At 41.3% G+C, this 23,315-nt stretch overlaps 1 protein-coding gene across 1 annotated transcript in view; it reads right to left on the minus strand.

Moving 5' to 3' along the window:
* Positions 1 to 1,508: 1,508 nt before the first annotated feature.
* Positions 1,509 to 23,315, minus strand: part of EPB41L3 (erythrocyte membrane protein band 4.1 like 3) — a 106,090-nt gene continuing 84,283 nt past the window's right edge. The window contains exons 13-25 of the mRNA XM_056854824.1: positions 21,650 to 21,703; positions 16,299 to 16,334; positions 16,077 to 16,142; positions 15,207 to 15,398; positions 13,631 to 13,705; positions 11,741 to 12,463; positions 11,140 to 11,262; positions 7,885 to 8,274; positions 6,437 to 6,568; positions 5,492 to 5,590; positions 4,535 to 4,615; positions 4,162 to 4,278; positions 1,509 to 2,516 (exon numbers count right to left, since the gene is read on the minus strand). Coding sequence (XP_056710802.1) covers positions 4,168 to 4,278; positions 4,535 to 4,615; positions 5,492 to 5,590; positions 6,437 to 6,568; positions 7,885 to 8,274; positions 11,140 to 11,262; positions 11,741 to 12,463; positions 13,631 to 13,705; positions 15,207 to 15,398; positions 16,077 to 16,142; positions 16,299 to 16,334; positions 21,650 to 21,703 — 2,082 coding nt within the window. The 3' untranslated portion in view covers positions 1,509 to 2,516; positions 4,162 to 4,167. The remainder of the gene's footprint in view (positions 2,517 to 4,161; positions 4,279 to 4,534; positions 4,616 to 5,491; positions 5,591 to 6,436; positions 6,569 to 7,884; positions 8,275 to 11,139; positions 11,263 to 11,740; positions 12,464 to 13,630; positions 13,706 to 15,206; positions 15,399 to 16,076; positions 16,143 to 16,298; positions 16,335 to 21,649; positions 21,704 to 23,315) is intronic.

Here is a 23,315-nt window from a genome sequence, read left to right on the forward strand (position 1 = left end):
CGGGCCCAAAAAACCCGAACCTGAAAATTACCCCAAAATTTTTTGGACATCCCTAGTTCTGACCTTTCAGATTCTTTTTTAGTAACGTTCTCTTGCGTGCATTAAGGCAAAAGTGAGCTGTTCCAGCTGGTTACTGGCTCCTGAGTACAGAAGAAATGTTACCCTTTAACCAAGAAATGGTCTCCTTTAACCCTTTTGGGTGCAAAGCTTTTAATCCGAAAATCCCCAATGCATAATATACATTGTTGTTTATTATTATTACATCTCAATATTAAGATGTAATTAGCACCCACTCTGTGAATTGTCCTATGTACAATTTTTCTAAACAATTTTTAAAATGTTTTGAATTATGTATCACATATGTTTATATTGTTATTTTTTCATTTTATTAGATAACCTCTGAAGAAGCTGCGCGCGAAATGCATAGGGGTCGCAAAAATTATTAAATAATTTGTTTCTCTCTATACCATTTGTTTCCTTCTTTGTTTTGTGGCCCCCTTCTTCATAAACTCATGGCAGCCATTAATTTGATAATTAGTATGGCCCTTTCTCAAGCTTACGTGGCTATATACATTCTAATTCTAATTATCCCAACCAGGTCACAAGTCTGTTGGTGACTATACAATACTGTAGGAAGTCACTGAACCCCTGAATTGATCCTGTACTTCCACACATACAAGAACTATTCGATCAGGGCTCTTATTTTTATATAGTTTATATTTCCCTTCATATGTATGTATATATACGTATATATATATATATATATATATATATATATATATATATATATATATATATATATATATATATATAAAATCATCTAAAAATATTTATTCCATTTAATCTACCCCAAAAGAGTTGATCTTACTTCACAGAAGCTCCTGCCACTCAATTCAGTTGGAAACATTTGTGTGTGCACTTAGCTTTTACCAGCAAAAGTTGTGTTACGTATTTTTGATAGCTCTACAAAATACACTTTATTACCTTTTCTCTTTAACTAAAGAATACTGTGAACGTTAATGAGCAACTAATCCAAAATAGTACAGGACACAATCTGCCCCAAATTAAGCATTTGTAAAATCTCACTATTTCAGTCCTATTGAAATAAACTAGACTGAAGTGCTTAACTTTGACTGGATTGTGCCCAGAGTACTTGTTGAAATGGGTAATTGACTCATGATTTAGAATGGAAAATACAAAATAATTTTCCCCAAGCCAATGCTTAAAAAATAGCTGATTATACTCTTCATTTAATTTATGTGAAGCACATTACACAGCTATATAATATAGAAGTTTGAGGGCTTCTGTCCTATGTACACAATTGTACAGAAGTAGTTTGTTTACACTATTTTTTTAGGCCTCTGCTTTTCTATGTGTACCTGTATAAATACAGTGTGGCACGGTGGAAGAACATACGTTATGCACATTAAAATGTCCTTTACATCATACAAATGGTATTTGAAGTTTTGAATACAGAAAACATGTTCTTAGACATAGACCAATACAAATTTGGATGCATTTACCACTTTTATTTCACTATGCAGAAACATACATTCACCATGTGTTGTGATGTGACTGACAGTGTAATGAAGATAGTATCCCTTAAATGGATGTGAAAACCAAATACCAAAGAATTTTTCAGTAGGTGTTCTGTACAGTTTAAGGCTTAACTCTGTCCTAGATAGGAAAATGCAACCACACTCTGAAAAGAAACATTTTCTCTGAGAACGAAAGGGAAATATTTTTTTTTTAAATCAAGATTTCAGAGTAATAATGCTGTAATGCTAATGAACGCATACACTTTAAAATAATCACAACAATTTATAGGATAAGAATTTGTGAAGGGTGGAAGATTTCTAACTTTAAACTTTGAATAATCTAAAATTATTGATACCTATTAGAGGTTTAAAACCAGGTAAACAAAGCACATCTTGTAACCATTTAAACAACGTTAGAGATTGATCATTGTTTATTAGACAATAACAAAACCAGATGACATAAGTATATGATTCAAAGTGTTTACTGAATAAACTGTGTTATTGGCACATCTAAGGTGATAAAACATTATACACAGTACCTATACAGCTTTTAGCGTTATAGGGTAATCTTCATTTACCCTAAACAAAAGTTTTGCCACCTAAGAAAATGTGATCTGTTTATACTTCCAATAATCTGTGAAGGCATTGGCTGTTTTATGTGTAACATGAGATCGCTGTTTTATACTGGTGATGAACGTGCAGGTATAGATGGAAACTTAGTTTTGGAAAATTAAAATGCTGCCTTTTTTGTAATTTGTTTGCTGCTTCATGCAATATTGGGTTACTAATGGTGATTCAGATTGCTGTAAATGGGACAATATTTCTGCCAGTGTCTTTAGTAGCAATCAAGATCAGTTCTTCCACACTGAAATTTTCTCTGGAGAGATGTAAGCCTGCTGGGGAGAACCAAGACTCCATGTTGGTTCTGTTATTCCCAATGGCGTACATGACTGAATTCATATGAAAGCTACGTTATTCCTGCAGTAGAGAAAATGTAGTTAAATTCAATGAAATAATCTATAACAAATCATAGTAGGAAATGACTGTGCTACAAGCAGTATTATAGCTCTCCGAGTCTAGTAGAATTAACTCTTTACAGCAGGGCTGACTGAAAGGTTAGTACGAAGTATGAATGACTTCTAGTAGAATTGTCTCAGGCATACAATTCAGGCATTCAGTTTTTTAAAGCAATATGCAACAATTCCATAAAATTATGCTGGGACAAATTTCATAGGTTTCTGAGCCTGGTGAAGACAGGGATCACCTGTCTTTCATATGGAAAAATTGCACTAAGTTCTTGGGGGAAAGCTGAGTAAACAAAATATCTAGTCAGGCTTTGAAACTGCAGCAAAAAGGAGTAATCGGTTTTAGTTTCTTATAGCTCAGTAATGTGGCACATGCTTTGCATGCAGAACATTCCAGATTCAATCCCCTACATGAGCTGGAAAGATTCCCCCCCCCCCCCATAAAACCATATAGACCCATTGTACAGCAGAGTAGATTCTACTTGACCAGATGGACCAATGGTTTGACTCAGTATATTACAGCTGCTTATATTAATTATTTATTCATCCAAACAATTGTTAAGAAGTGTGGTGGTGCTTACAATACATATTTTTTTTATACCCAGTTCTTTGCAAGGAGACCCACCAATGAAATGTTTTATTTGTCTGATCTATTGGGAATATCCCACCTCAGAATTTTTTTATCCTTTATTTTATCCACACTTGAAGGTTGCAGCCTGTAAATCTATTAAGAAGGTATTCAAAATCCATTGGTGATTACTGATATTCCATATGGGAATATATGACTCTTTTCGATATTTGGGACGCACACTGCTTGAAACTGTTGCTGTCAGTTCCCGCAAAGCAGGAAAAAATCCCTTTTTGCACACAACATTCAAAGCCACCTACAGAAGCTAGTATTGAGGATTCTTGCATAGCATGTTAGTATGCACAATGTATTCTAGCACATGCATATAATAATTGCAATACTGTCAAGATGCCTGTTTAGCTAGAGGTTGTCAGCATGCCTTTGTTGAAGAACAGCAGACAAGGAAAGCTGTATTGACTGCCCGCAAGAAATAATGCATAGTACTAGCCATATAAAAACAAGGAGACAAAGATATGTAGATCCGTGCTTATTACGAAGTTAACTAAGACAACACTTAAAAGTGCTTCAACCATACCTGAACAATGTAGCAGTAAAAGCCTATAATTCTAATACTTTTGTCCATACGGTGATAGGCTGAAGTCATTACCAAAGACACAAGTATTTACAGTTAAAAAATTTTTCCCGCTTTCCTGCAAGTCATACGTGTAAGCTGTCTTTAGAAACTATTTAGCAGCATTCCACAATCCAATGGAAAATGCATAGCAACTAGCAAGCAGACACAAACAAGCAAATGGGTTTATTCTATTTCTCTAACTGGCATTGTTTCAAAGAGGGGGGGAAATGATGGTCCCATGAAAGTACAGTAAATTTCAGAATCACTGTTTCCATAAAATGTAGTACAAATGCCAGACAGAATAAATAGAGGGGGTTAGAGTTGAATTACAAAAGAAGAAATGCCTTTGTCACATGCCAGCCCAGCGAGTGTCTGGGAAACATCTCAGCCTCTTACCTGTGGTCAATCCTCCCCATCTTCTGGTGTGATTTCTGTCTCTTTATGTACCACTACTTTGGTCACTGACATGTCAGGGTGCTGCTCTTTGGCCTCTTTAATTGCCTGAGCCAGCGCCTAGCCCAAGGAAACCACAGAAGGGCAAAAACAAGAAGGAGGTGGAACATGCATGATCAGTAGCAAGGTGAAGAGAGATTTCATGATAAATTACACAGTTTACAAATGAGCTGGAAGTGATTCAAAACAGGAATATCATCTTTGATCTAAAGGCTAATCCATTTTTAAAGGCATGCCAATACGAACACTGTCCTCATATTTATAGTTAGAACATGGCAGACTAACTTGGGGATAATTTATTGCTTATATACTATACCTGATCGTGGTCAATGTCTGCATCTCCTGTGATGACTATTCGTTTTTCAATTCTTGTCTCTGATATGCCTCCTTTCACTGTCTAGAGGGAATAAACAAAGACTAACAAACACTGGCACTTAACTTTTGGTCCCAGCAAAATATCCAGCAAAATAAGCGGACAGCTTTGGCAACCACTGCCTAGTGTTTGTAGGAATGTATATAGGAAGATGAGTTGGATGCATTGTATGTATCAAGCTCTACCAGACCATCATCCTCTCCCACTGTTTTGATAAGAAGGCACACACCATTTTCCTGGGTAGCAGTGTTTAACAAATGTCTTACTCTTGCGAAATTTCCTTGATCATGGGCATTAAATATCTAGTTGCCGCTCTGAACCATATTTGTGGACTCCTGCTTGCCTATTTCCAGAGTTGGTAACTGCAAATAATTTAGATGGTCTGTACAGTAACTCAGGCAAGTGCCACAGAATCTACATATAATGTTTACTTGGCTAAATGAGACTCTGAGGGGTCTGGTTTCCTTGGTTCAGAGCCACGAGACAAGATGCTGTAGATTCAAGCTTGAATCTCCAATGTAAGTTTATTGTAGTTTTTGGTAAATAGCAGTTGTAGGAGGCCTTAAATTGGACTGGGACCACAATATGGGGGAAGGTGAAGAATTTCCTGCAGGATCTTTTTTCCAACTTCAAGTGGAGCTGAATTTTGTATTATTGAAAAAATATTCAGGCAAAGGGGCAAATAACAGCATTATGGGGCCATCTGAGGCCAGGAAAGCAGCAGAGAGACAGAAATGTACCCCCTCCCCTCAGTCCAAATCAAAGGCTCAACAGCTAGTACAGACAACAACAACAAAAGATTTTCTTCCATTTTATCTGATTTGGCCTTCAGTTTCCCACATTTTTATCCATTTCATCAAAGTCAAACTTGTTTGGGGTACAGACTTCTCAGGAACTTACTTTGGTGATGTGTGTAGTAGTTGTAGTACTGGTAGTTTCAGATGTGATGGTCTGTGCGCTCATCAGAACTCCGGGATCTGAATCGGCACAAGGATCTGCCTAGGGAAAACAAATGAACAAAAATCCTATGTAATGATAAATATCTTAAAGATTTGAAATATACTTATCTATAGTTCAGTGTCTTTTGATACCATCAGTCATGGCTTAGATATGCCTTGGAAACACTGTTTTATTGTTGGTTTTTAGCCTTCTGGAAGGGTAGTTTATAGTGACAGGGTGTACTTAAGGACTCCTGTCCTGCCCACTGGCCTCTGGGGTGCCACAAGGTTCCATCTTGTCCCCCATGCTATTTGACACCCATATAAAGCCACGGAGAGTGATCATCCAGATATTTTAGTTAAAGGCTACTAACATGATGATGCCACCGAACATTTTTTTCCTTTCCATTTCCAGGAATACAGTGAAAATGGTAAACTAATGTCTGGAAGCAGTCAAGGGATTTAGCACAAACTAACTAAAAATTAAATCAGGCAAAATGGAAGTCCTGTTGATGGTAGTAAATCTAATATGGCAATAGGCACAAGCTGTTCTGGATGGTGTCTAGTTCTGCCCTTAGAAAAACTGGATTCGGCACTTGAAAAATCCTGATGCTAAACGTTTGACGTAATGAGAACTGGAGAAAAATATTTTACTTGACTTTTTCTAATAGACTGCATTTTTACATCTCCATTTCAGTATTATCTGTATGATGAGTGTTACTCATAAAAAGTAAAGATGGCTAGGAAGTTTCAAGAAGCTAAGAGCAAAACTGTATTGGAAGGCTCCTGGGCCTGGATTCAATGCAATTCTTGGGAATTGGTTATATTAGTCACAGCACTAAGTGTCATTCATCTTCACAGCACCTGTCTACATTCTGTTAGGTCCAACAAAATAAAAAATGCTTACCTCAGATGACTCATATGTAATAGTTTTTGTTTCAGTATGAACGATGGGCACTTCCTTCATAGAAATTTCCACTTTCTCCCCACCTGAAGAAACACTTCCAAAACTAATTGTTTCAGTCTTCACAATTGGTGACTGTTGTAATGAAAAAAGGTAATTTCAGGGTATATTAAAAGTTACGGAGTTCTGAAATAATTTGGAATAAAATAGAGAACGAATAAACTCTGTTACTGCATATGTTGAAAACAAAGATCTCCATTGTAAGACAAAACGATCAATATGTATCACAAGCACTTTACAGCAATGTTTATATCTAAACCAGGACTGTATTTAATGTAGAACATCTTTAAAAAGGAGTGGGCCATGTGGTTTTTTAGCTTAATTTTTGTTTTGTAATTGCCCAGGTTCATATAAGTTTATTTTCTTCAATATGATCAAAAGCAGGTTAAAATCATATCTATGCCAATTAGAGGAAAGTTTTTATTAATCAGCTGGAACTCTGTATAGTAGAGAAAACTATTCCCAGGCATGAGAAGTGTAGGGGGGAAGCTTATTGCCTAGATAAGGGAGATCAAAATATCTTAATTTTTCTGTAGAACAGCCCACTGAAGTCCTGTGTTCCTGGTAAGATTTGTCACAATATTTAGCATGGTAAAGCACTGATGCTCAGCAGCACACATTCCTTTTGGCAAATGACAAGATGTCCTGCCGGAACTCAAAAACAAAACAAACAGAAACCAGCAGTAAGCATCAAGATCAGCCATGCAAGGCAGGAAATATGGACTGCTTCATATGCGATATTTCCTACAAAGATCCCTGATATCCATGTAGGAAATCCGCTTCTATGCAACATATATGTTGTCACATGTATATCACTTCATGAATATGCAGAGAAATAAATACATGTACAACTTTAATATGTTATAGTGTAATCATATTTTATAGTCTAAACACAGCTTTTCTTTGTGGAAGCCATCCATGGAAGAAACAATGGCAGCCCTATCCTAAGAGGAGAAACAAGAAGAAGAACTGGTTTTTATATGCCAACTTTCTCTACCACTTAAGGGAGACTCAAACCGGCTTACAATCACCTTCCCTTCCCCTCCCCACAACAGACACCCTGTGAGGTAGGTGAGGCGGAGAGAGCGTGACTTGCCCAAGGTCACCCAGCTGGCTTCGTGTGTAGGAGTGGGGAAACCAAGCCGGTTCACCAGATTAGCCTCCACCGCTCATGTGGAGGAGTGGGGAATCAAACCCGGTTCTTCAGGTCAGACTCCACCGCTCTAAACCACCGCTCTTAACCACTACACCACGCTGGCTCTCCAAACTGCTCACTAAACAGCAACAATCGTCTAACACATACTCAACACTTCATTAATGAATTCAATGTAAAAAGAAATGCATCTATTTATGCTTTTTGTAGAACTGACTAATTAGAAGTTGTTAGTTACCTCAAAAAGAGGTTTTCTTTCCAGTGCATCCAGAACCAGGGCTGCTGCACTCTGCTCCTCCTCTTGATCATGAGAAACAGTGGCCGTTTCTTCCTGTCTGGTTACCGCTTGCTCAGCCTCCTGCCCCGTTTCCACTTTAGCCCCCTCAGTCACAGCACAGCCCTCCTTCCCTTGGGTGCCAGAAGCCACATGAGGCATTGCCTGCGCTGGAGCATCCAGCTGAACGCCAGCCAAATGAGCAGCATCCCCACTTGCATGCACATTTATCACATGTTTCTCCTCGACCAATACAGTTTCCTGCACAACCTTCACCATGGTCTCCTCTTGCTGTTGCTCCTCCGTCTTCTTTTCACCAGGACATACCTCCTGATCGGCCTTTGCTTGTGTTTTCTGCGGGGGGAAAGGGGGAGAAAAATCCACTTACTGTCAGATTTCATTCTCAGTGGTTTCAGGACGGGGCGGTCTGTCCTCTGGGGTAAAGTGCCTCCCACTGTTGCAGACAGGGTCGCTAGGCTTTGGTGACCCCAATACGAGGGGCTTCCCGCAATGCTCCCAGACCATCTCTTGAAAAAGCCTCCGCTATACACTTTAAACATTAAGAAAACACACTCCAACATCCATGAAGACAGCAAACATAGAAAAGAAGTTAAAAAAAACTGTAAAGAGAAGAAGACAACCCACAGGACATAATTATGCTAGGATCTGTGGAGCCTCTCCTGTCGAGCCGGCAGAATACTGCATAACTTTAACGCAGGGGGGAGGGGGAGACTGAACTACTCTGGAACTTCAGAAAATGGAAATTCACGTTAAGTGAACAAATTTTCTTTTCTACAGTGGTTTAGGGATGGGGCAGTCTGAACTCTGGGATGTAGCAAAGCAGTTCACTCCCAGGGTGGGAACATACTTCAAACAGTAAAGATGTTTTGCGAAACCTTTCTGCCAAATGCTGCCTGGGAGGATTTTTTTTTTTTAAAAAACCAAAACGATACAGCAGTGACAAGCAAACTGATATATGCTCATGACTGTCCCATAGATGGATGGGAGAGTCCTGTTTGCTGCAGAAGCAGGGGAGGGTAGACTTCAGGCTTCTGGGAGCTGCTTAATATGTTTCAAGAAGCAAAATGGCAGGCAAAGCCAGTCACAAAAGCAACCAGCTTGAAAAAAGAATTACTAGCCTACTTATGGACAGAATTTTAAACTGTAGCTCAGATGTGGTCACTTCAGTCTCTGAATGTCCATTTATTTTATTTTAACCACTTATAGAAGCTAACCCTGAATTTAAGTTAAATGGTTAGTCAGGGACCATCTTTGCCTTCAGGACTGCTTGGGAGAATTGAAAACTTAGAACAAAAGCAAGTGGCTGGATGGGAAGACTTGTTATATCATGGCCAGGCTTCTTCTGCAGAGTTTAGATCTTTGCAACTTCTTTATGAAGTTCTGGTAATTCCTGGATTTAGAGGTAAAACTGAGCTCTCAAAAGGATTCAGGTTTTTTTTTTGCACGAATTTTTTCTCTTTTATTCTGGTAGGCAAAGTTTTTTTTTCCGGTCTTTTGGTCTTTCGGGTTTTTTTTTGTTGTTTTTTTTACCAGGAAGGAATATAGTGAGTCCCCAAAGAGTTTAATACTTTTGTCTGGAAAAAGCAGCAAAGCATGATTGGAATGCTGGGTCCACTTCCAAATGGCAAAGCTCTGTATTGTTGCAGGCAGCAGCAACCTTTGACATCCTAGATCTTGCTGATAGTTAGATGGTATACAAGGGATGCATCCACAAGTGATGGCTGCTGCCAGGGAAACCTTTCTTCAGCTTGCCCTTTGATTCTTGTGGAATATTGTTATCCACTAAAGAAAAGATAACTAGCCCACATATACGGCCCTAGCAGACAGAGAGTGAGCTGTAGATGCTCTTAGTGCTGCAGAAGATGCTTCTATATTTTTTTGATAGTCAAATCCAATTCCTCCAAGAAGACTGAATTGGAAATCAGATCTGCTATTGGGGAATCTGCGTAAAGTGTTCTGAAGTACTCTGAGATCTCAGGAATTAGTGAGTAAAACTGTGAAATCAGTTGGTGTGTGGACTCTGCCCTAGGAGGGGTGTCCTGTACCACTTGTACTACATAATCAAAGACTGATGGAACAGCAGAACAAGAGGTGTGGTTCCCATCTGAGGAAAAACATGTAGGAACCCACAGGCTGATGGGAGGGGGAAGCCTCTCATTTGAGAATTCAAGAACTCTAATGACTTTTGGAAGCAGTTTTGGAAAAAATTACCAGGGGGAGGGAGCAAGCTTGAGAAGGGGTTTCCAGAGGCCCTTCCTTCACTTAGTGAAGTGATTGGACACCAGTGACTTGTGGTCATTGAGGGGTTATGCAATCTATTCCTCCTGAAGTTGAGGATATTTTCTTGAAAAAGAGAGGATTGCATATTTTCTTTTCTTATTGTGAGGGGAAGAAGAGGGTAGGAAACAGCACTGGCCTCTGTCCTGTAAGGCCTCTTCCCTACACCCGTGCTAGAGCAGAAATGGGAATGGCTCTTCCTTTTCAACGTCTTCATGCTTTCTGCATTTTTATGGCAGTCAGGGTGGTATGGGGAGATAGTTGGGTCAGCTCCCCTAAAGCCTGCCAAGGTCTTTAACCCAAAAGATTTTGCTGAGCAATTTCCCCTGAGAGATGAGTTAAAGGACTCCCCTGTGCCATCCCTGTACTTACAGAGCATTGAGATAGCAGCACATGCTTTAAGGAGGGAGGAAGGGTAAATGTTGAGACTGGCCCCTATGCAGTTTTCCGTGGAAGAGCTGGCCGGTTGAGCCCATGCACACTGCCTGCCATCCTGGCTCATTGGCAAGTAGAGACCTCCTGCTGTTTATCTAAGTCCTGTCTTTAACCCAAGTGAAAAGTGAAGTCCACGACCTCCTGTCTCCTAGCCTAACAGGGCTGAACTGGAGATATTACTGGACTCCCCATTTGTGGTCATCAAAGCCTAGAGATCTTGCTTGCAGCAACTGGAGGCATTTTCCCTCAAACATAATGGCTAAAACCAAGCAAAACAAATAAACAAAATACAGATTTTCCTCTGCGGTTTTTATATGTGATTCAAGCATAAGAGGAGAGAAGGCTTTCCCAACATGCAGGTTCTTAGAAAACTTAAGCACATAAGTGAGGTCACACACTTACATGCAAAAAAATATAAGGAACATTCCCCTCCCTCCAAAGAGCACAGACCCAAATTAACATCTAAAGATGGAATCAAGTGGCCACCTGAGCCCAGCTAGGTGAAGTAGATGTAACCCCTCCTATGAACTCAGTTGGCTTTCTTGCAGATTCTATTAAAGTGAAGATATCTGAACCATCCAAAGTTTTTTCACTGGAGAGTTGTTTTGTCTAAATAGAGAAATGTAGAGTCACACACACAAAGAGAAGCAAACAGACATACACAGGTTATGTTAATTGGCAAAAGTAGAGACAAAGACGAAGGAGAGAAGGAAAAGTGGCAGGGATACAGAGAGGAAAACAATGGGAAAATAAATGAGCACAAATCTGTAATGACTATAAGCAGTAATCTAAAAAGCAAAATAGTTAGCACCAGAACTTTACTGGTCTTGTGAAGCATTTTCCCCCTTCAAAAGAAGCCATAGCAATATATTACATTTCAGTAACATTGATTTTTAAAAGTTTAAAAGCCTGAAAATGCCTGCTTTGTATTGTGTTAATTGACAAACCATGAGGAAATAATAAGAAGCTGGGTTGGCTGTTGTCAACATAAAGCCAAGCAGCATAAGGACCAAAAGGCAGGGTAGTGAGCATATTGCCTAAAGAAGTCATGCTTTTATCTTTAAACTGTGGCAAAGTTGCATGTTACCACTACTCTTGATGCGGATGATTCGGTAACATAGTGAGCAGTAGCAATGGTAAAGGGCGGCTCTCTGGAATATTTCCATTCTGATATACTCTTCTCTTTCCGACCAAATGGGTCTCCTTTTAGTCTTTCACTGTCAAGAGGTTTTTCAGCTCTGGCCATCTGCACGCTCCCCACCGTACCACGCAGCCGCAAATCCTGATCCATTTTCTCTATCTTCTTCAAACTCTCCTCTTCGGGACTCTGCAGCCGGGAATCAGCCTCTTTAATGGGAGTTAATGATTCCGACACCCTTCTTTTTGCATCAGATAACCTTCTGGAATCTCCATCTGTGATTGGTTCTAGAATTTCGTACTCTGCTACTACAGGAATGATTTTCACAGATTCTGGCGCAGCCATTTCCATTTTTTGTAACGCTTCGAGTGACGATGGCACACCTTTTTCTCCCTCTTTTATTTTAGAGGTCATGGTTACAATTTTCCCAGAGACAGTATCGTACGATTTTCCTAAGGTGTACATTTTCTGCTTATTCTCATCTGTCCACTGCAATTCACCTTCCAAGTCCTCAAAGGTCTGCATATCAGTGGTTGTGGGTTTTAAAAGCTTGGCTGGGATGTCACCAGTTTTACTGCTCACAGTCATTACTTTGTATGTCACGATGGTTTTCGATTCACCATCAACTACCTCAGTGGGTACTTTGTCTACAATAACCCAATCCTCAGTGCCCTATATTTGAAATATAAAAGCTAAATTAGAACAGCTAAATGTTTATCTCTGCATTAGGAAAGGAAAGTGAAATATAATACCTTTTTAGGACATTTGTGGTACCATGCTGAGAATATAAATTTTGTGAATTCTAACCTTGTATAGGTTTCAAAAGCCTATAGACAATTTACAGACTGAAATTTGTAGAAACCAAAGTCCCAAATAAACGTTAACAGAAGAAAATCACTTTGTCTCAGTAATTTTCTTAACATATCACTGGCTTCCGGGAAAACATTGAATATTTATACCAATTTTATGGGGACACAACTTAATTTACAATTAGCCATCTGGTACATTATAATCCAAGGATTCAATTCCAAGCATACTTTACTCACAATCATATCAATCATTTTTGTTTCTAAATAAACATGCTTAACTGTTGTGCAAATATTATAAAGTGTCAAACTCATATTTCAGAGAGAGAGAGAAACAGATGTGATTTTAATTAAAATGTATACTCTGTGCCCATTACAGTTTTCTGCTTATTAGTCTGATGAGAAGTGATCCTACTGCCAGTAAAATATCCCTCTTACAGCTTCATGGGAAACTTTGTAAGAATTCAAGCATGATCCTGAAGGGGGAGGGGTAGATCCGCAATGGCCGAGAGCAGGGAAGCCGCGCCACCACCACAGCGACACAAAAAAAGTTTATAAAAGAAAAATAAAGAAAAACAGGGAAAATGCCCCATAGGGAACAGCGAGGCTGCGCCATCCAAAAAGGTGGCACAGCCCTGCTGCCACTCAGGGGGGCGTTTTCAGGGCGAAAGGGCTGTGGACTTATAGGCATATACGGCAAGGGACTTTCTAATGTGTATGGATGTACTGGGAAACCTGCTATTTGCTTTAATGTGTGAAACAGATAAGAGGGATTTTAAACACTATATTACTTAACATATTGTTTGCAAGGGGTATTTAGTATATAAATGCATGCATACCCAGACATCACCTCAAAAGATTCTAAGCTCCACCCGCTAAGGCTCTAGAGAATAAGTCTCAAAGGGATCTTGAAGACCATTTTACATTATTATTTTCTCGAAACATTTCTCCCCATAATCCTGTTCACCAATGAGTAAGCAAATCACTGTCACAAAATTAGTTTTGTATCATAAGAATCTGAGTATTTTTTTACCTGAGAATCAAGGTACGTAGTGTTCTCCGTCTGCAAAAATATACGTTTTTCAGATTTTTCTCTTTCTTCTTTGGTCTAATGAATAAGAGGAAGTAGGGAATATATATATATATATATAGTGTAATTTACAAAATGGAAATCCCCACCCCCCAGTGTGTCTCCAATACTTAGGAAGAACACAAATTACTAAGCTTTTGTACTGGGAAGAAATGAACAAGACAACAGAAATATGACTTCCAGACAACAGCTAAACAGCCACTAAAACTGCAACTGAGATGTCCTTGGCAGCCTGGCCCTATGCAAAATTAGGTTTGGGTTAATTGATTTATAAGGGCTTATATAACTCTGCACTGGATGGGACTGTAAGCCAGACTTCCTTAAGATTCCTTGGCATATATACTAGAGAATTCTGTAGGTAATTTATACCAGTTGTTAATTACCTTGGCAAATCTTGTAACAAGCTGAAATACCCCAAAATCCCAATGCCTTGTAACCCGATAACAAGGTGAAATACCACAATATCTCATTTATTATCTTCTGAGTCTTATCCTGCCATACCTCCAAGGAGCCTGGGGTGGCATACACTGTCCTCTTTTCCATTTTTATCTTTACAATCCTATGAGGTGGTGGGTCAGCTGTGACAGAATGATTAGCTCAAGGTCATCTGGAGAGCATCATAGGCAACTGGGGACTTGAACAAGGATTCCTTGATCTCAGTCTGACTCTCTAACACTATGCCAAACTGGAAAAAGCAGGAAACCATGTGGGGCAGGGGAAGGAGTATTTTGAGCTTCAAAAATCCTTTCTATGGCAGGCCTGTGCATGCGTGGTACGCATATAGGACTGCACAAGTACCACGACGATGAACCCCCTAACTGACTGCTCTGTACCCAATTTTGTCTCATCACACTTGTAGTTAAGTTAGGCAGAAAGATACAGTAAGCAATTCTTTTGTTATTTATTCCTACTAATAAACTCTATCATAGATTTGACATATCCTGACCCTTTTTCACCCTAAGCTATCCTTTCTGATAAATAATTAGAAGTAGTTAACACCTATTGAAAGTTTGTTGGGGCACTGAAGCTGAAAAACAGGAAGTCACAGGCCATTTTTGCATGGTAATTAGCAGCACGTTCCAGGCTGAATTGCCCCGCATATTTTTCCCCCCACGCTGAACAGTCATTCCGGAAGTAACTGCGAAGCCAGCGCATACCTGCTTCGCATTACTAAAGAGCCCCTATAATGCAATCTTTTGTGTTTGCTCCGCCGCTGCCGTGAAGAATGCCCTGAAGGAACCATGCAAAACGACAGTGGCACGTTAGCTGTGCACATGCGAATGGCTATGCAAACAGGAACAAAGGAGCAGGCGAGGGTGTGTGTGGAATTTCTCCTTTTGCGTCGGGACCGTGAATAGGCATTTTTAAAGTCGCATTTTAAAAAAGAGCTCTGAGTGAGCATCAAAATTGACCATGAATAAATGGCCACAGTGTCACTCCAAGCAGAGTTACACCCCTTGTTGAAGTCAATGGGATTAGAAGAGTGTAACATTTTAGTGTGGCATTGACAGCCACTCACTTCTTCAGGCACAAGTGGTTCTATCATAGGAGCTTCCTCTTGTCTTGCAGCAAGCCGGACTGGTGACGTAGAAAGCCTCTTTTCCCATTCATTGGTCCCTGAGATATCTGTGGAGGTTTCCAAGAATGTCCGTTTCAGCTCACTTATATTTGTCTGATGTTTCATCAGGTCTTCTTGGTTTTTATCCAGTTCCTGGGGGGTAAGGGGAAATGCAACATTTTGTAACTTAGTTTATGAAAACTGAAAAAAAATATTGGGGGGAGGGAATCAAACCATGTAAATTAGTCGGCAAAAAACAGGGTGGAAAGCCTTGGAGGGATTAGGTCTCACAGCACTAACACAACACACTTGTGAAACTGTGGTATTTTTGAAAGATAGCTACAGAGAAAATCTTAGGCCCGCTTCACACAGAACATGGTAGCATACCAGTGTTTACCACTTAATGTACTCTTATGAGGAAAATACCCAGTTCCCTGGTGAGTACACCTGTATAATATATATATTTTCAAACTCATTCACTGCATTCACAAATTATATTTTTTTTGCTTTTATGTGTAAAAATATTTGATGGGTACACTTTAAAAATGCAATGTGTAAAGGGGTCCTCATTTCTGCGAGCATCAAATGTTCTAAAGGACTGTCATATTCCACAAACATTCTAGATTCTACCTACAAAAGACTTTTTAAAAAATCTAGGCATACACACAAAGAGTCCTAAAAGACAGTGTAACGGAAAGTCTTCAGAAGAGAAACAGCTGTTTAATTAATTAGCAAGTGAGAATACATCATGCATCATAGTGTAGATTCACAGCTTAACCACTATAATCAAACACATATACAGTACATGCACTGGTATATACCAATACCAACCTCTAACATAAGATTACTATGTTTGACATACACATTTTCACCCTTTATGCGCTTAATCAGACTACTCTGAAAAAGTGAGAGAGAAAGGGAAAAGTAAGGGCGACAATATTAAAAGGATACAAGAATGGTGTAGTAGGCAGAATTGGTAAATGTCAAACTGAGAAGAAGAAACTACTGCAGGTACCACTAGTTAGCCCTGCCTCCACTCATATACACACCCACCTGTGCCTTGAGATCACCGTCTTCCTCCTGATCTGACTGTTAGCATAGGAAAGATTTGAAATAATACATTAAATTATTACAATAAAATAATATATACATGTATAATAAAGAATACAAATATTTCAGATTATAACATTCCCACAATTTTTAAGGCTTTTCACATACTCCTTTCACATATTCCCTTCAACAATCCTGTAGATCAGAATTACTAATGACATATTCCAGGTGAGGTGGGCCCTTGGGCTGAGAGCAGCTTGCTTCAGCTCACGGTGCTCATGGAGAGGAGAGTGGTTTTGAATAAACTTCAGCCATTTAGTTAAATAAAAAGGAGTTACCTTTGCTTTGTGGAGTGCTTTGCAAAAAACCAGTATTTATGCTTTAATTTACCAGAGTTTTAAAAATATTAATATGACCCAGACATAAGAACATAAGGCCCTGCTGGATCAGACCAAGGCCCATCAAGTCCAGCAGTCTGTTCACACAGTGGCCAACCAGGTGCCTCTAGGACAGGGGTTGGCAAACTCATTAGTCAAAAGAGCCAAATATCAACAGTACAACGATTGAGATTTCTTTTGAGAGCCAAATTTCTTAAACCTAAACTATATAGGCAGGTACACTGTTTATTAACTTAATAAACTTTAATTAAAGTTTTAAGTCTTAATTAAACTATAGGTACACTGAATAAAACTTGATATCATACTTAATAATGATCTTATTTATTGATAAAAATTAGATTGTAAGTAAGATATCCATAAAATTAAATCATGACAATGACTGACAAACACTTAATGTGAACAATGGCCTTGCATCTCCCCGACCCCCACTGACTTCTCAGCGGCCGACCTGGCGCATCCCGGCTGCCTCGGCCTCCCACGCTCGCCTCTCGGCCTCCTCCTCCTCCTTGCCGCCACCTGGGCTCTTTCCTTCCTTCCCTCCCTGGCCGGCCTAACGTCCGCCCCTCCTCAGCCCCTCAGCCTCCGAGGAGGAGGAAGAAGGAGGGGTGTCCTCCCCCTCCCCTCTCACTAGCGTTCTCCAGTGGCGGAAGGGAAGGGCAGGCCACGAGGGGGACACGCTGGAGCTTACAGGTGAGGAAGGCGGGGAAGGGGTGTGTGTGCTGGATCGGGGGCCCCCTCCTTCTCCCCGGTGCTCGGGCAAAGATCCGCCCCCCCCCAGGTGCGGCAGTGGCTCTGGGCTGGCGAAAGGCGTAAACATTTGTGGGACTTCTGTGTGCGCGCAGAGCCCGGCCAGGGCAGGGCAGGGATGCCAGGCTCTCCTCCGCCGCGACGTGCAGCCCCGATCCTCCGCCGAAGGAAGCCAGCCCCCACCGTGCCCTGGGAAGGTGGCTTCTCTCAGGTGGGCGGCCGCGATCCTGCAGCCCAGAGCTGCACTCAAGGGGCCAAAGAGCCACATGCGGCTCTCAAGCCGTAGTTTGCCTACCCCTGCTCTAGGAAGCCACAAACAAGACGAGTGCAGCAGCACCATCCTGCCTGTGTTCCACCGCACCCAATATAATAGGCATGCTCCTCTGATACTAGAGAGAATAGGTATGCAGCATGACTAGTATCCATTCTAACTAATAGCCATGAATACCCCTTTCCTCCATGAATATGTCCACTCCCCTGTGAACATTACATAGAATGAGTCAATATAAATACACTTGTCTTACTTTATGTTACTGAATTAGGAAGATGTGCGTAGATGGAGAATAAATGTTTTCTTTAGCCAGCATGGTGTAGTGGTTAAAGTGTCAGACTAGGATCTGGGAAATCCAGATTTGAATCCCACTCATGCCATGGAAGCTTACATTGGGCCAGTCCCACACTCTCAGCTTAATCTACCTCACAGAGCTGTTGTGAGGATAAAATGGAGGAGAGGCGAATGATGTAAGCCGCTTTGTGTTCCCATTGGGATGAAAGGTGGGATACAAATAAATAAATAGCCCCATCATGCTTCCCATTTACTAAATTTTGAAAGAGGCTGTATTTAAGAAATCAAATAATGACTCTAATCAATATGGTCTAGGTCAGGGGTCAGCAAACTGCGGCTTGAGAGCCGCATGCGGCTCTTTGGCCCCTTGAGTGCGGCTCTCCGAACTTGGTTCGGAGCCCCTGCTCTCGCGCCCGCTCGTGCCGGCAGCCGGGCTGCAGAGCTGGCACGCCTGAGAGAGCGCGAGTGAGCGCGAGAGAGCAGGCGAGCGGGCGCGCTGTCTCCCCCCCCCCCCCGCCGTGGAGAATGGCCGGGTCCCCCTTTCCCTTGCCCTCAATGGTTGGGAGGCTAAAGCCTCCCTTCCCCTCTAGCCACATGATTGCTGTGCGGGCAGCTGGGCGGTTCCTGGCCCAGGCCCGCCCGCCTTTCAGCTGTTGGGCGGGGCGGGCTTCCTTCCTTTGGCGGCGGGTCCCCGGCAGCGGCACTGGGCCGCGGCGCCCCGTCTTCTGCGGCGCCGACTCCATTCCCCCGTCGTCTTCTGGGCCTGCGGGTCCCTGTAAGCTGGGAAGAGGCACACTTTGGAGCCAGTGCAAGGGCTTGTCTGGTAAGTGGAGGGTGGCGGGAAAGCCCCGGGGCGCAGGGTGGGGCCCCCAACCCGGGACACACGTAATGCTACAACTCGGGGTCGTCTGCTGAAGCTGGAGGGTGGGAGATTCAAAACTGATAAAAGGAAGTATTTCTTCACACAACGCGTGGTTAAATGGTGGGACTCCCTGCCCCAGGAGGTGGTGATGGCTGCCAACTTGGAGGGCTTTAAGAGGGGAGTGGACCTGTTCATGGAGGAGAGGCCTATCCATGGCTACTAATCAAAATGGATACTAGTCACGATGCATGCCTATTCTCTCCAGGATCAGAGGAGCAGGCCTATTATATCAGGTGCTATGGAACGCAGGCAGGACAATGATGCTGCACTGGTCTTGCTGGTGGGCTTCCTGGAGGCACCTGGTTGGCCACTGTGGGAACAGACTGCTAGACTTGAAGGGCCTTGGTCTGATCCAGCACAGCCTTTCTTATGTTCTCATGTGTTTACTGCGTCTGTGAATCTAGAAGTTTGCTCACATTGTTCACATTAAGTGTTTGTCAGTCATTGTCATGGTTTAATTTTTTGGATATCTTACTTACTTTTTTCCCTCCTCAGAGGCCATGTCTACCCACTGGCTTTCTTGGCGGTAGACCTGGACTCCGAAGAGGGGAAAAAGTCCCCCTTCAGAGGCCAGGTCTACCAATTGGCTTCTATGGGCCTCCGGAGGCCAGGTCTACTGCCAAGAAAGCCAATGGGTAGACCTGGCTTCCCAATGGGACTCAGCCAGGTCTACCAATAGGCTTTTATGGCGGTAGACCAGGCCTCCAGATGAGGACTCCGGACGGGAAGGGGGAAATGGCAGGGACTTACAATTTAATTTTTATCAATAAATAAGATCATTATTAAGTATGATATCAAGTTTTATTCAGTGTATCTATAGTTTAATTAAGACCTAAAACTTTAATTAAAGTTTATTAAGTTAATAAACAGTGTACCTACCTATATAGTTTAAATTTAAGAAATTTGGCTCTCAAAAGAAATCTCAATCGTTGTACTGTTGATATTTGGCTATTTTGACTAATGAGTTTGCCGACCCCTGGTCTAGGTGACCAGCATACTCTAGTACTATTTGTTTCCTACCTAATATATACTGAGCAGTTAAAATCATTACAATAATTTGAAGGAAAAAAATGAATAAAAACAATGAATTATCAAAAAGAGCTTCAACACTTGAGGCCAACCTAAAAATGACCTGGGAAATCAGTAATCCTGATCTTTTCAAATTTTTATTTTTCATCTAAAGAAACCAAGAAGGCTCCAAATTTGACCTCCAACACTATTTTTCAGATGTAACTGACTTTTTCTATGCTGAGCTACTATTAACTTTTCCCCCTCCTACAGGGCGAACAGCAGTTTCAAGGAGCAGGGAACAGAATTCAAATCAGAAAAGTTGTGTCAGGAAAGGGTTAAACTCCTAGCATACTACTCCAGTTAAATCTGAAGCCTCTTATGCTTGTTTTAGAGCAGCGGTCCCCAGTCTTTCTGAGTCTGCGGGAACATTTGGAATTCGGACATGGTGGGCACAGAAACAAAATGGCTGCCGCAAGAGGCAGAGCCAGAAACAAAATGATTGCCACAGCTTACCTTCAGTAACACAGTGCAGATCCTTGTGCTGTGGCAGCAGCTGAAGCCAAAGCAACATTTTAAAAAATCTGCACAGCCAATCAAATCTCCCAATAGTCAATCAGAACCCTTGCTGGGCAGAAGCCCTATCTGGCCTCACCCACTTCCTAAAAACACTTGGTGGGTGCCAGAAAAGGTGCTGGCAGGTGCTATGGCCGCACGTTGGAGACCTCTGCTTTAGAGTCAACACCAAGAGATCTATCTTCCGTCTCACACACAGACTGAAAGTTCATCTGTAAGTTACATTTTCTGAACATTCTGTCACATTCCAATTAGTATGATTAGTATGCATCCGCCCATGATTGGATATTGTACTATCACTGCACTATACCAGTCATTTGCAACTTGACTGCCTTGTGCACACAGGAAAATTAAAGCACAAACTATTGCTGTATTGCAATATTTAATATCTGTATGCATCCCTAGAAAGAGAACTCAATGGGCTATGCTGATAAACACAGGCTTGATCCTCATTGGCTAGAATACTGGATTCTTACTTTCTCTTACATAGGTGAATGGTTGTCATTCACTAAGGGAAAATCTGCTGTTCATCTCTGACCCTGGATGGCCAGGACTCCATGGATGGAAGATGATACTACACCTTCTAGGGCAGGGGTGTCAAACATAAGGCCCACAGGCTGGATCCAGCCCCTTGAGAGCTCTTATCTGGCCCGCAAGCCAGCCACCCTCCCCCCATCCCAATCTGGGCTGGCAAGGCATGGCCCAGCCCAACCAAGTGACATTTATGTCATATCTGGCCCTCATAACAAATGAGTTCGACACCCTTGTTCTAGGGGCTACTGCAGTATAGAACTCTGTGCCACATACCCCGCCCATCATAATGACAGGCATTTTGTTAATACATTATATAACTGCGTTCTAGTACCGGAATACAAAATACATGCTTATTATGAAAAGTACCCAGTTTTATTCAGTCATCTCTTGTGAGTACTTTTTAAAAAAGCTTGCAAATTATTCATATGTGTATGCTTTCTCGTTGATGCACCATTGATGTCTATGTATTTTGTACTACTTGAGGTCCACAGTATATTGTAAGAGTGGCAATAAATAAACATGCACATAGCACTAACATACAGAATCTTGTAGCTGAAGATACGTGTTACATTATTTGACAAAATGTGGTAACAACTGAACAAACCTCTGTGGCAGTAGTTTCACCATCAGCAGCAGTATCTGTCCTTTCACTGTCTGTCTGTTTTGTTGCATGAGTAATCAGGTTCCAGCAAGTTAACAGGAAAAAAGAATAAAGCCAGTTTGTCAGTAAATAGAAGTCACAGGTTGGTTAGCCAAGTCTACTTCCCTGTGAACTGCACTTGAGTTACTTTCCAAACATAGCTAATTTAAAGAAGCAAAATGAGAAACAGACACATCAGAATCAGAGGAAGGCTTAAGGTATATTGTTCAAAGCCAAACAAAATATAACTAGAAAAAGGCATGTAATTGTAGCTTTTAATTCATCTTAGAAACCCAGGTGGCTCTGAACAAGAATTAAAACTTGCAAAAGCATTGTTCTACTACAATACACACACTTTTAATGAAAAATTACAGAAATTTCAGCTCATATTTTGAAAGGAAAACATTAGAATTTATTTTTTGTGTGTGTGTAATCCACATTAACAGTCACCTGACTTTCAGCCCCTCATTTGTACAGATTTTGATATCCTTGCCAGCAAAAAAGTGGGTATCTGCATTACCAAAGAGTTCAACACATTAAATATGCTACAGTCTGCCTTTGAGAGAACAGCAACTCTCAACAGCCATCAGTTATCGCTAAGGCAGAAATGCTGTTGACAATTCCATTTGTAAGAGAATAGTTTAAAAAAGACAATACTTATCATTCCAATGTACAAAACATGACGAAAAGATTTTTAAATAAAGAATGACATTTACTAAGTACAAATGATAAAAGTGAAACAAAGCACAGCATTATCCACCTTCATCTATTAGCGATTTAGATTTTATAAGAGCAACTCTAATAATACTGAACGAAAAGGAATTAGTACAGGTACGTATAGACTGAATCAGTTTAAAGGGGGAGTAATTTTCAATCAGTTCTTGTTAGAGTATAAAGGCAATTCAGTGCCACAGTGTCCCCAATCACAACAATACAGATTCTGTTAGCATCAATAAAGCATCTACTGCCAATCACAAACAATACACTGTTGTAAGATTAATGATGTTTTCTGATGGTACCACTTGACTGATACCCTGAAAATGAAAACAGGCAATGTTCCCAGGGTTTGGCTCAGCAGCAAAAAAACAGTTACGCAAGTGCCCAGTATCAGGCTCTCAGAGGATAATCTGGAAAAGCGTAGAGCAACTGTGCACAGCCAATCAGGTTCATTGCTTTGGCTTCTGTCCAGTCCCACATGGATCTGCACAGTCACAGGCCTGCTGCGGGAGATTTCCAAAGCTTCCTAGAAGAGTTGTTAATCTAGGAGCACTCCCCCCTCCCCTCTGTCTCAGGCTGGGGTTTCCCACCCAAATGGGCATGTGATGGAAGCGGGGAGAGCACTGGTCCCTCAGTTCTCTCTTCGCTGCTATGAGCACAGGAAACCGCTAACAACGGTTGAGCCTGAGGCAATCCTATCTGTCAACGTCGAAGACGTGACCCTTCTTGGGATCAAGGAGATGGAGACTGTCGAGGTCAAAGTGAAGGTATGGGATGGTGTCAAGGCGATTGTGTTTTTCGGCGTCAAGGGGAGGGTGATCATCGTAGAGGTGAAGTCAGAAACATATACTTCACCTTCTTTTTTGTATTTTTCGGCGGTGGTTCCACTGCTGCCCTCTGCACCAAAGAGGCT

The sequence above is a fragment of the Euleptes europaea genome, chromosome 8, assembly GCF_029931775.1.
Source record: "Euleptes europaea isolate rEulEur1 chromosome 8, rEulEur1.hap1, whole genome shotgun sequence".
In the NCBI taxonomy this organism is placed as follows: domain Eukaryota; kingdom Metazoa; phylum Chordata; class Lepidosauria; order Squamata; family Sphaerodactylidae; genus Euleptes; species Euleptes europaea.